General features: G+C 39.1%; 1 protein-coding gene across 1 annotated transcript; it reads right to left on the bottom strand.

The window, feature by feature from the left end:
* Positions 1-10,013: 10,013 nt before the first annotated feature.
* LOC124673453 (two-component response regulator ORR42-like) lies at positions 10,014-10,518 on the bottom strand. Its single transcript, XM_047209530.1, has 2 exons — positions 10,303-10,518; positions 10,014-10,202 (listed from the first exon to the last, which is right to left on the bottom strand). The coding sequence occupies exons 1-2, from the start codon at positions 10,516-10,518 to the stop codon at positions 10,014-10,016; spliced, it is 405 nt and encodes a 134-aa protein (XP_047065486.1).
* Positions 10,519-13,921: the final 3,403 nt, after the last annotated feature.

Below are 13,921 nucleotides of genomic sequence, written 5' to 3'. Positions count from 1 at the left end.
CTCTAATTTTCGCTTTTATTGTTCTGTGAGTGTTCTAGTTTGCTAGTATTTCGTTTACCTCTGATTTCTTCACTTTTATTTTGTTCAGAGCTTGTTTAGTTTCTTTATTCATGTATAATTAGATCTCTGGTCCATATTGGTTTTTAGCTATGATAGTTGTTTCAAATAAATTGATTGGTGTTGGAGACGAGTAAAATTATTCATGCTTATAGTGATGCAAAAGAAAGTTTGTCTAGAATGTGGCATGTCATGTTGGATGGTATTCTTATTATATGCTTAGTATTTATTGTTGTAGCACGACTTGTCTCAAATAGCTGAGAGTGCTTAATGTGCCATTGAAAGAATCATGATTTGTTTCCATCATATAAAGCACAATATTGTGGTATTCTTCTTTGATGCTTTATTGGGTTTACTTGGCACATGTTTACATCATGTTATGGCTACAAACCAGTGAACTAAATCCTCTATGATTATTTAGTTTTTAAACTGTAATATCACTTTATGCTTTGATTAATATTGTTTTGTCGCTATGCATGATTATGGCCATTATTACTCTCTTAGTTGGTCGCTCCCAGTCTTTTGTTAGCCTTCACCTGTATTGAGTATGAGCTCTACTCATGCATCCAACAACTAAAAACAAAAGTTTGCCAATTGTGTCCACCATATCTACCTACTAGCATCATTGCTATTCCAAGTATATTCATCATGTTTTTATTCATCTTCCAAATTAAATTTTGTCATGAGAAAATTAGTTAGTAAAGCTCTCACAAACTTGAAGGCATATTTACTTTCTTGCACTTAATAAACTTGAGCCATTGTAACTATCTTACGAAGATTATATGCTTGCAAGTTGTAAGTTGGGAGTTAGCACAACCATGCTTTCATGGGGCACGCTTTCAACATTGCACTTATTCCTATTTAGTTGACGTCATAATGTTTTCCTTATGGATACCTAACGATGTGAAATAAAATGGAAACTTATAAGTTCATGGAGTTTGTATATGTGTGATACGTCTCAAATGTATCTATAATTTCTGATGTTCCATGCTAGTTTTATGACAATACCTATATGTTTTTCTCACACTTTATAATGATTTCATGCGTTTTCCGGAACTAACCTATTAGCAAGATGCCGAAGTGCCAGTTCCTGTTTTCTGCTGTTTTTGGTTCCAGAAAGGCTGTTCGGGCAATATTCTCGGAATTCGACGAAACAAGGCCAAACATCATATTTCACCGAGACGGACCAGAAAACCGAAAGAGAGCCGGATGGGAGGCCCAGGGCTCCCAGACCATAGGCTGGCGCGGCCTGGAGGGGGGCGCGCCGCCCTATGGGGTGGGCCCCAGGCACCCCCTTGCGCCGCCTCTTCGCCTATAAAGTCCCTCGCGACCTAAAAACCCTATACCAATCGACGAAACTCCAGAAAGACTCTAGGGGCGCCGCCGCCATCGCGAAACTCCGTTTCGGGGGACAGAAGTCTCTGTTCCGGCACGCCGCCGGGACGGGGAATTGCCTCCGGAGTCATCTCCATCGACGCCACCGCCATCTTCATCGCCGTTGTTGTCTCCCATGATGAGGAGGGAGTAGTTCTCCCCCGAGGCTGAGGGCTCTACCGGTAGCTATGTGGTTCATCTCTCTCTCCCGTGTGATCTTTATGTGATCATGAGCTTTGTATCACTATTAATCTATGTGCTACTCTAGTGATGTTATTAAAGTAGTCTATTCCTCCTCCATGATGTAATGTTGACAGTGTGTGCATCATGTAGTACTTGGCGTAGGTTATGATTGTAATCTCTTTTAGATTATGAAGTTAACTATTACTATGATATTATTGATGTGATCTATTCCCCCTTTCATAGCTATTGTTGATAGTGTGTATGCTATGTTATTACTCGGTCTAAATTGCAACGGTCTATTATGCACTCTAGAGGTTACTTTAATATGAACTCCGAATGTTGTGGAGCTTGTTTACTCCGGCTTGAGGGAGCTCTTGTAGCCCTACACAATGAATGGTGTTTATTATCCAACAAGAGAGTGTTTGAAGTAGCACAAGTGAAGAGAAGTTATTTATTTATGTGATCATTATTGAGAGTGTCCACTAGTGAAAGTATGATCCCTAGGCCTTGTTTCCAAATATCGAATCACCGTTTATTTACTGTTCTACTGCATGTTTACTTGCTGCCATATTTATTTCAGATTCTTATTACCACTCATATTCATCCATATTACTTGTATTTCACTATCTCTTCGCCGAACTAGTGCACCTATACATCTGACAAGTGTATTAGGTGTGTTGGGGACACAAGAGACTTCTTGTATCGTAATTGCGGGGTTGCTTGAGAGGGATATCTTTCACCTCTACCTCCTCGAGTTCGATAAACCTTGGGTGATCCACTTAAGGGAAACTTGCTTGCTGTTCTACAAACCTCTGCTCTTGGAGGCCCAACACCGTCTACGGGAATAGAAGCGTGCGTAGACATCAAGCTATTTTCTGGTGCCGTTGCCGGGGAGGTAAGGTAAAAGGTATTCACATCCTCCGACTACTAAGCTATTTCCTAGCACTGTTGCCGGTGTGTGAGAGCTCGAAGCTATTTCCTTTAGATCATGCAATTGCATATTTTTGTTTCTTATTTTTATTTTCACTAGTTAGGCTTAATGGAAAACAACAAAAAAATTAGAGATCTTTATGAACTTTATATTGAATTAGGACATGATGTGTTTGAAGAGAGAATTAAAAAACCCATGGAACTTTGTTTGCAAAATAGTTGTAGCAATGTTATTAGCATGAACTCTTTGAACACTATTATTGCTAATGCTATGGAAGAATTTAAGCTTGGGGAAGCTGGTTGTGATATTTTTATTCCTCCAAGCATGGAGGAGAAAATTTACTTTGATGATACTTTGCCTCCCATTTATGATGATTATAATGATAGTGGTATTTTGGTGCCACCTACTATGGAGGATAAAGTTTATTATGATTATACTATGCCTCCTATATTTGATGATTATGGTGATGAGAATAATAATGATAGCTACTTTGTTGAATTTGCTCCCACTACAATTAATAAGAATGACTATGCTTATGTTGGGAGTAGTAATTATTTTATGCATGAGACTCATGATAAGAATGCTTCATGTGATAGTTATATTGTTGAGTTTGTTCATGATGCTACTGAAAGCTATTATGAGAGAGGGAAACATGGTTATATGCATCTTAATAATATTAAGTCCCCTCTTTATGTTGAGAATCTTGAAGTTGCGCTTGTTTTGCCTTTCTATGCTTGTTGCATTATGCTTGCATGACTTGTTTATTTACAAGATTCCTTTTCATAGGGAAGTGGGTTAGACTTAAAAATGTCTCATACTTACTTTTTGATGCTCTCTTTGCTTCAACTTTCATCCTTATGTGAGCATCATTAAAATTACTGAGCCCATCTTAATGGCTATAAAGAAAGCACTTCTTGGGAGATAACCCATGTTTTATTTTGCTAATGTTTTGTTGTGTCTTGGAAGTTGTTACTACTGTAGAAACCTCTCCTTATATTTATTTTATTGCATTGTTGTGCCAAGTAAAATCTTTGATAGTAAGGTTGATACTAGATTTGGATTTCTGTGCAGAAACAAATTTCTTGCTGTCACAAATTTGAGTAGACCTCTCCGTAGGTAAATCAGAAAAATCTGCCAATTTTCGTGTGTGATCCTCAGATATGTACGCAACTTTCATTCAATTTGAGATTTTTCATCTGAGCAAGTAAAGTGCCTCTAAAAAATTCGTCTTTACGGACTGTTCTGTTTTGACAGATTCTGCCTTTTATTTCACATTGCCTCTTTTACTGTGTTGGATGGATTTCTTTGTTCCATTAACTTTCAGTAGCTTTGAGCAATGTCTAGAAGTGTTAAGAATGATTGTGTCACCTCTGAATATGTGAATTTTTGATTATGCACTAACCCTCTAATGAGTTTGTTTTGAGTTTGGTGTGGAGGAAGTTTTCAAGGATCAAGAGAGGAGGATGATATAATATGATCAAGAAGAGTGAAAAGTCTAAGCTTGGGGATGCCCCCGTAGTTCATCCCTGCATATTTCAAGAAAACTCAAGCATCTAAGCTTGGGGATGCCCAAGGCATCCCCTTCTTCATCAACAACTTATCAGGTCACCTCTAGTGAAACTATATTTTTATTCCGTCACATCTTATGTGCTTTACTTGGAGCATCTGTGTGCTTTTATTTTCGTTTTGTTATTTTCATTCTCTGAATAAATTCATGCTTATGTGGGAGAGAGACACGCTCCGCTTTTTCATATGAACACTAGTGTTCTTCGCTCTTACTTTTAATGTTCAATGGCAAAAGTTGGAAGCTACTGCACTTATTGTTATTTGGTTGGAAAGATAAAATGCCTCATATTGTCTTGAATAATTTGATACTTGGCAATTGTTTTGAGCTCTCAAGTAGATCATGATTAAGCTCTTGCACCATGTAGTTTAAACCTATTAGTGGAGAACTACCATAGAGCTTGTTGAAATTTGATTTGCATGATTGGTCTCTCTAAAAGTCTAGATATTTTCTGGTGAAGTGTTTGAACAACAAGGAAGACAGTGTAGAGTCTTATAATGCTTGCAATATGTTCTTGTGTAAGTTTTGTTGTACCGGTTCATACTTGTGTTTGCTTCAAACAACCTTGCTAGCCAAAGCCTTGTACTGAGAGGGAATTCTTCTCGTGCATCCAAAACCTTGAGCCAAAACCTATGCCATTTGTGTCCACCATACCTACCTACTATGTGGTATTTCTCTGCAATTCCAAAGTAAATTGCTTGAGTGCTACCTTTAAAATTTCATTCCTTGTCTTTGCAATATATAGCTCATGGGAAAATATCCTTAAAAACTATTGTGGTATTGAATATGTTGCTTATGTATCTTATTTCTTATAAGTTGCTTGTTGAGCGGTAGCCATGTTTCTGGGGACGCCATCAACTATTACACTTTTGTTGAATATCATGTGAGTTGCTATGCATTTTCGTCTTGTCTGAAGTAAGGGTGATTTATCATGATCAAATGGTTTGAGTATGCATATTGTTAGAGAAGAACATTGGGCCGCTAACCGAAGCCATGTATCATGGTGGAAGTTTCAGTTTGGACATCAATCCTCAAATCTCTTATGAGAATATTATCTGTTGTTGAATGCTTAAGCATTAAAGAGGAGTCCATTATCTGTTGTCTATGTTGTCCCGGTATGGATGTCCTTAAGTTGAGATCTATCAAAAACGAGAAATCAAATACGATCTATCTCCTTGGACCTTTGTACGAGCGACATAGAGGTACCCCTTTGTGACACTTGGTTGAAACATATGTTATGCAATGATAATCCATGTAAATCCAAGCTAATTAGGACAAGGTGCGAGCACTATTGGTATTCTATGCATGAGGCTTGCAACTTATAGGATGTCTTATGCATAACACATATGAATTATTACTACCATTGATAAAAAAAAATCTATGTTTTCAAAATGAAAAGCTCTAGCACAAAAATAGTAATCCATGCTTCCCTCTGCGAAGGGCCTTTATTTTACTTTATGTTGAGTCAGTTTACCTACTTCCTTCTATCTTAGAAGCAAAAACTTGTGTCAACTGTGTGCATTGATTCCTACATATTTGCTTACTTGCATTCATCATATTACTTTGTGTTGACAATTATCCATGAGATATACATCCATGAGATATACATGTTGAAGTTGAAAGCAACTGCTGAAACTTATATCTTCCTTTGTGTTGCTTCAAAACCTTCTACTAAGAATTTATTGCTTTATGAGTTAACTCCTATGCAAGTCTTATTGATGCTTGTCTTGAAAGTACTATTCATGAAAAGTCTTTGCTATATGATTCAGTTGTTTAGTCATTATCTTTACCATTGCTTTGAATCACTTCATTCATCTCATATGCTTTACAATAGTATTGATCAAGATTATGATAGTAGCATGTCACTTCAGAAATTATCCTTTTTATCGTTTACCTACTCGAAGGCGAGTAGGAACTAAGCTTGGGGATGCTTGATACGTCTCAAACGTATCTAAAATTTCTGATGTTCCATGCTAGTTTTATGACAATACCTACATGTTTTGCTCACACTTTATAATGATTTCATGCGTTTTCCGGAACTAACCTATTAACAAGATGCCGAAGTGCCAGTTCCTGTTTTCTGCTGTTTTTGGTTCCAGAAAGGCTGTTCGGGAAATATTCTCGGAATTCGACGAAACAACGGCCAAACATCATATTTCACCGAGACGGACCAGAACACCGAAAGAGAGCCGGAGGGGAGGCCCAGGGCTCCCAGACCATAGGCTGGCGCGGCCTAGAAGGGGGGGGGGCGCGCCGCCCTATGGGGTGGGCCCCCCAGGCACCCCCTTGCGCCGCCTCTTCGCCTATAAAGTCCCTCGCGACCTAAAAACCCTATACCAATCGACGAAACTCTAGAAAGACTCCAGGGGCGCCGCCGCCATCGCGAAACTCCGTTTCGGGGGACAGAAGTCTCTGTTCCGGCACGCCGCCGGGACGGGGAATTGCCCCCGGAGTCATCTCCATCGACACCACCGCCATCTTCATCGCCGTTGTTGTCTCCCATGATGAGGAGGGAGTAGTTCTCCCCCGAGGCTGAAGGCTCTACCGGTAGCTATGTGGTTCATCTCTCTCTCCCGTGTGATCTTTATGTGATCATGAGCTTTGTATCACTATTAATCTATGTGCTACTCTAGTGATGTTATTAAAGTAGTCTATTCCTCCTCCATGATGTAATGTTGACAGTGTGTGCATCATGTAGTACTTGGCGTAGGTTATGATTGTAATCTCTTGTAGATTATGAAGTTCACTATTACTATGATAGTATTGATGTGATCTATTCCCCCTTTCATAGCTATTGTTGACAGTGTGTATGCTATGTTAGTACTCGGTCTAAATTGCAACGGTCTATTATGCACTCTAGAGGTTACTTTAATATGAACTCCGAATGTTGTGGAGCTTGTTTACTCCGGCTTGAGGGAGCTCTTGTAGCCCTACACAATGAATGGTGTTTATTATCCAACAAGAGAGTGTTTGAAGTAGCACAAGTGAAGAGAAGTTATTTATTTATGTGATCATTGTTGAGAGTGTCCACTAGTGAAAGTATGATCCCTAGGCCTTGTTTTCAAATATCGAATCACCGTTTATTTACTGTTCTACTGCATGTTTACTTGCTACCATATTTATTTAGATTGTTATTACCACTCATATTCATCCATATTACTTGTATTTCACTATCTCTTCGCCGAACTAGTGCACCTATACATCTGACAAGTGTATTAGGTGTGTTGGGGACACAAGAGACTTCTTGTATCGTAATTGCAGGGTTGCTTGAGAGGGATATCTTTGACCTCTACCTCCCTGAGTTCGATAAACCTTGGGTGATCCACTTAAGGGAAACTTGCTGCTGTTCTACAAACCTCTGCTCTTGGAGGCCCAACACTGTCTAGAGGAATAGAAGCGTGCGTAGACATCAATGTGTTAGAGAAACGCCTGGGCCGCCTACCCAAGCCATGCATCATTCATAGTGGAAGTTTACGACGAACCATATTGAGCATTCTGTGAAGCATCTTCAATAAAAAACTATGCCCATAGTAAATAAAAGGATTGTTGAGATGCTCATTATCTGTTTGTCTTATCTTTTTGGTATGGGAAAGCCTCTCATATCGTGGGGCAGGAGGTACTCCATTGGCGTTCTTAATGATACATGTATACTTACAATGACAAGAACTTATTTGGGACCTAAGTTGAGTAGCATGAGGTGTAGGTACTCGTATTCAAGGGGCATGAGATTTTCAACTTATGATTTGTCAATCATATAACTCGGTCATATTTGCACGCACATTAATTTTAACCATTCAAGATGCTTATGATAGGGATAATGAGAGCTCAAAGCTAACGAGTACCATACTTTTTGGAAGGTTTATAAAACATGTTAATGTTACTTCCTTCTTAGAACGGCATTTCTTTTACTTTTATGTTGAGTCTTCATCTTCTTGCTTTATGCACCAATTAAGAGAGTATAGTTGTCATTCTGAGTATAATGTGCATAGTCCCAAGACTTATTGATTGATTCATGATTATGCTATTGCTTAATCTTAAATTACTTGTATCTAGTCATCCTTTGAACTTTAATTGAAGGTGTCCTAGCATTTATGTTTTGCCATTCCATCAAGGACAAGATAGGTACCACTTTGCTATGTTTTCTCTATGCTCATAAACAATCAGTTGTTTTCAATGCACAATTATTCATGATCCTTTGTTTGAGTTACTTCTCATGATATAACATAGTTGCTAAGTTCTATTGTTAGCATTATATCTATCATGCCGATGTTTAGAGTACTTTGATCCCAGCTTACAATGCTTTACAATAGTTTGATCAAGGTTGTGTTGGCTTCATGTCACCTAAAAATTAATTTTGTTATCACTTACCTACTGAAGAACGAGCAGGAGTCAAGCTTGGGGATGCTTGATACGTCTCAAACGTATCTATAATTTTTGATGCTCCATGCTTGTTTTACACCAATTTGTACATGATTTGTTTACACTTCGTTTCACTTTATACATTTTCCGGCACTAACCTATTGACAAGATGCCATAGTGTCAGTTCCATGTTTTCTGATGTTTTCGTATTTCAGAAAAGTTGTACAGGAAATATTCTCGGAATTGGACAAAATAAAAACCGAAGTGCCTATTTTATCGAAACGAAGACGGAGTCTAGAGGAGAGTCGGAGAGGCGCAGGGAGGCGGCCTCACCTGCTGTAGGCGTGGGCCCCTGGCCTCGCTTAGGGGTGGTGTGGGGCCACCGGCACCACGCCGACCTATCTCCTCCTCCTATTTATTCACGATCTTGGGAAAACCTAAACACCCGAGCCTCCATCCACAAAAAGTTCCGTTGATGTCACCATTGCAGACAAACTCTTGGGTAGAGAAGGAGGGAAAGAAGTGGAAGAGGAGGAGGGGAGAAGGTGGAGGAGAGAAAGAGGAGACAAGGAGGGATAAAGTGGAGAAGCTGGAGAGAGCGAAATTTTTGAATTTTTTCATCAAAAATCTAAAACCTGAAAAAACTCGGTTTTCCTTTTTGATTTTTGGGAATCTAAAAAATATCTAACACAGAGGGAATTGAAATTGGATGTAAAATTTTGCGTAGATACATTTTCATATATTAAAGATTTTCATCGGAAGTCCTATGCGACCAGAAATTCCGTTTTACCGAGACATGACCCCATTTTGCATAATATATCAAAATTAACCGTTTGTTAAGTTTCCTTAAAACTAGATGACATAACACTTGGCCATCTCAAAGAATTTTATTTTTTGAATTTTCAATGATTTTTTTTGAAAACTAAAATTACTAGGAGGGTGCCCAAAATAGGGCACGCTACCACTAAGTTGATAGTAGCAGTATGCCAAAAATAAGGCACGCGGCTAGTATTTTGCCTGATTCGCGCATGTCAGCCTAATATATTGGTAGCAGGCAGATAAAGGTACACGTGACTAGTACGGAGATAGCAGTCGCGAGCCTCGTGAGCACGCACTGCGGGTACTTTATGGACCTGAGTACAGCCAGGTCCCACATACTAGTCGCGTGCGCTACCCTCCGTTACGCTTCCATTACACGTGTACCAGTCGCGTGCTTACTTTTGGTACGCGACTACTAATACCAGTCGCGTGCGTTTAGATGGGTGCGCTGCCAATGATCGTTCCCCTATAGCGTTTTCCCTACTAGTGTGTTAATTAGATTTCTACCTTACACATCACAAGTAATCCAAATAGTATTGCATTCAATTGAAGGAGATACATATTGGAAGCCTCTCTTGCCCTTCTTGCTAAATACAACCTTTAACATGAACTGGAAATAAAATGACAATATGATAAAACTAAACAAATACGATAATGCTAGCATGCTCGTACACATATGAGCTCAACATCTTATTCACTCCATATCTTGAGGAAACTTAATCGCGCTTAGACCATGGAGTTATTCTTCTTATTCATGACCTCCTGAATAATAGGCCCGACAACATCAAACTTCATTGGTTTGGGCAGAAATATATCAGCACCAGCGCTCATGAATGATTGTTCGAGATCATAACCGGCTGATACTCCAACAATCTTCACATGACTTTCTCCCAAAGCACGGATCTTCTCAATGGCCTGCCAAATAAGGAAAAAAGTACATTCAAGCAAACTATAAAGTAAAAAAATTAAATATCTATTTAGGAAACATGAAAAAATGGAAAATTAATTGTAATACCTCAGGACCGGACATTACTGGCATTTCCTTGTCACAAAAAATAATGTCAAACTTCTTTCCCTCGAGAAACAGTTGCACAGCTTCGTTCCCATTTTCAGCCACAGTAATCTCACAATGGAACTTCTGCAGGATGGTGGAGAGAATAAATGCATGAATAGGCGTATCCTCCACAATAAGGGCCTTCACGGGGGATCCTTGGACGGTGGAAGTCGTCATTAGCTAAGAAAAGTGCTGCAAATAGAACACAGATGTTTATTATTTCTAATCCACGCAATACATGTAAAGCGATTGTTCTAAGGTATTCTCAATAACAAAAATAAGAAAACAATTAGAAACCAAAATGTTGTATATATAAATAGCTGCAAAATCATTAGAACTAATTCCTACAAATAATCTGGAAGTTAGGTATTTGCTTGAAGTACATGCCAGCTGATGGAAATATATGCTAAATCTAGCAGTAAGTTCAACTCATCAAATGTTTCTATTGCGAGACGTGTGCGCACTTTATTAATACTCATGAGGGAAAGACGGAAAAACTAGATTTGCATTTAAGAGGATTACAGGAACATCACAAAATGATGAAATAGAACAAGCAAATCTTGTGCTACATATGGATTTTTTTTTTTGCGTTGTTCTGCAATAGGTAGAATCAAAAACCTTTTAAGGATGACCTTAGCATAAAAACAAACATGAAAAAACACAACATGTACATATAGATGCATATGCATGATTGCGCCTCTAACAGTCTCTTCTATGTAAATCACGGATATATAAACTTGTAGATGATGATGAATAAAAGGGAAACTAAAGCAAGAAATAGGGACCTTAGAGCTAGCTAGAGCTTATGGAACAGGAGGGGTAGCAAATGCAGATAGATCTCTTTTTGCTCTTGTTGCTTGAGGTTTAATTTGGTGTTGTGTGCCTTGTAGCCCCTCTATGCCTGGGTATTTATAGGGAAAACGAGAGGAGCGCCTCCCTAGGCCGGTTGATCTCGACCATCCATTTGAAAATTATGCCTACGCCAATGTGCAAATATCTCCACCGCTTCACACCAAAATAATAAGGGGAGAATCAATGAGGATATTGGTAATATCTTTTGTTATAAATGATCCATATATATTTCGTATTTTTAGATATTGCCCACAAATGTATGGCTTTTAAATTTATCGATTATCGCACCACAAAAGACCACCCTGTGTGTAAGTATATTTGTCTTGACATGTTGTCATACCTGGATACCAAAATGGGATTATAAATCTTTTTTTTTTTGCCGTTAACAAAGGATGGATGTATGTTTATATTGTTATGGTGATTAGTACAATTAAAGGATTAAAACCTATTATGAACATGTGTCCATGATAGATATAAAATGTACCTAAGCAGATATTGCAACTAATATTCCAGATCTATCACACATTAGTTACCTCATTCTCCAGATTGTCTTAATATGATATCTATAATTCCATCTTGTATACGTGCACATGGGCGTAACTTAAATAATGATGATCTAAACCCGATTATACATGTGTGTTGATTGTAGGTGCTAAGAGCGCACTAATTCCACCCGAGATTTAGAAATATAATAATAATAAAATAAAGTTATATATCATTAAAAATTCTAACTCCCGAGAGTGATGTGCGTAGAGCATGTAGTTGGGAAACCCCAAGAGGAAGGTATGATGAGCGCAACAACAAGTTTTCCCTCAGTAAGAAACCGAGGTTTAATCGATCAGTAGGAGAAAGAAAACCCTTTTGAAGGTTGTTGCTAGCTGACGTTGGCAGGGCACACTACCGGTGTCAGCAACAATGTGGAACCTGCACACAACACAACCACAATACTTTGCCCCAACTTACAGTGAGGTTGTCAATCTCACCGATTTTGCTGAAAACAAAGGATTTGATGTATAATACAGAAGGAGATGTTTGTTTACAGTGTAATAAAGAGAACATTATTTTCAGTAAAGAAACAAAATAGGTGTTTGCAGTAGATGTTTTATCAGTGTAAAAGAAAGGACCGGGATCTATAGTTCACTAGTGGTGTCTCTCCATAAAGATAGATAAAATGCTGAGTAAACAAATTACAGCTGGGCAATAAAGATCATACATTACAAGATGATTACTATGAGATTCGCTTGGGAATCAACATGATTCATAGGACCGTAATCCAATCGCATCTATGACTAATAATCCACCCTCGGGATATCATCCGAACAACTTTGGGTATTAAGTTGCAAGCAACAGATTATTGCATTAAGTAAAATGTGTAAAGTAAACACTAGAATTATCCTTGGATAAAGCATTGTTGTTTTCTCCCTAGTAGCAACAGCACATCTACAACCTTAGAAGTTATTGTCACTCCCCCAGATTACTAGAGGCATGAACCCACTATCGAGCATAAATACTCTCTCTTGGAGTCACAAGCACATACTTGGCCAAAGTATCTACTAGCAATGGAGAGCTTGCAAGATGACAAATAACATAGACATGACATATCATAATTGATCTAAATCATAGTATTCAATATTCATCGGATCCCAGCAAACACAACATGTAACATTACATATAGATAATCTTGATCATGATAGGCAGCTCACAAGATCTAAACATGAGGCATAATAAGGAAAAGGCAACCATCTAGCTACTTCTAAGGACCCGTAGTACATGGATGAACTACCCGCGCATCCCTTCGGAGGCGGTCATGGTGATGAAGAGGCCTCCGGTGATGATCTCCCTCTCTAGCAGCGTGCCGGGAAGAGCTTCAGAACCCTCCCGGACTAGGGTTGCAGATGGTGGAGGCGGGGAACTTTTCGTGGATGGAGGCTCGGGTCTCTGGGGTTTTTCTGAGGATTTCAATATATAGGCGAAGGGGCGAGGTCGGTGCACACCCAAGGGGCCCACACCTACCCTAGGTGCGGCCAGGGGGTGGTCCGCGCCTAGGGGGTGTGACCGCCTCATGGCGCTTCTCCATCTCTCCTCTGGACTTCATCTTCATGATAGAAAAATAGGAACTTCGGCTTTTGTTTCGTCCAATTCCGATAATATTTCCTATACAACTTTTCTGAAATACAAAAACAGCAGAAAACAGGAACTGACACCGTGGCATCTTGTTAATAGGTTATTCCTCGAAAATGCATAAAAATGCCACGAAGTGTAAAGAAAACATATAGAAATTGGTGTAAAACAAGATGGAGCATCAAAAATTATAGATACGTTTCAGACGTATCAAGAGCCTGTTATCACCAGAATTTGACCGGATCAGAGGTGGGCCGCGATTGAAGATGGGCTTGAAGAATATATATATGGAATATATACATGAATCGGCCTTGCATACAAAGTTTGGGCTAGTTTGCCCATGTATCCATGAATGTAGCAGGATACGTGTCGGCTTAGGTAGAGTTTGACTCGTGCACGGTTGGGATTATTCCCACGTTAGAAAGTCTACGGACTATAAATATGTATCTAGGGTTTATGAAATAAACAACAATCACGTTCACCACAAACCAATCTAGGCGCATCGCCAACTCCCTTGTCTCGAGGGTTTCTTCCGGTAAGCATCATCGCTGCCTAGATCGCATCTTGCGATCTAGGCAATACACGTTTATTCGATGTTCATGCGTTG

The sequence above is a fragment of the Lolium rigidum genome, chromosome 7 (assembly GCF_022539505.1).
Source record: "Lolium rigidum isolate FL_2022 chromosome 7, APGP_CSIRO_Lrig_0.1, whole genome shotgun sequence".
NCBI classification, from domain to species: Eukaryota; Viridiplantae; Streptophyta; class Magnoliopsida; order Poales; family Poaceae; genus Lolium; species Lolium rigidum.
The sequence above is the reverse complement of the archived record's forward strand: the minus strand, read 5'-3'. Positions and strand labels throughout refer to the sequence as shown.

What these genes read in the sequence shown, in the direction of transcription:
- LOC124673453 (XM_047209530.1), bottom strand. Translation starts at nt 10,518, where the DNA reads ATGACGACTTCCACCGTCCAAGGATCCCCCGTGAAGGCCCTTATTGTG. An exon ending in CAGTAATGTCCGGTCCTGAG is followed by an intron (nt 10,203 to 10,302) that starts GTATTACAATTA and finishes CTTATTTGGCAG; the next exon opens with GCCATTGAGAAGATCCGTGC.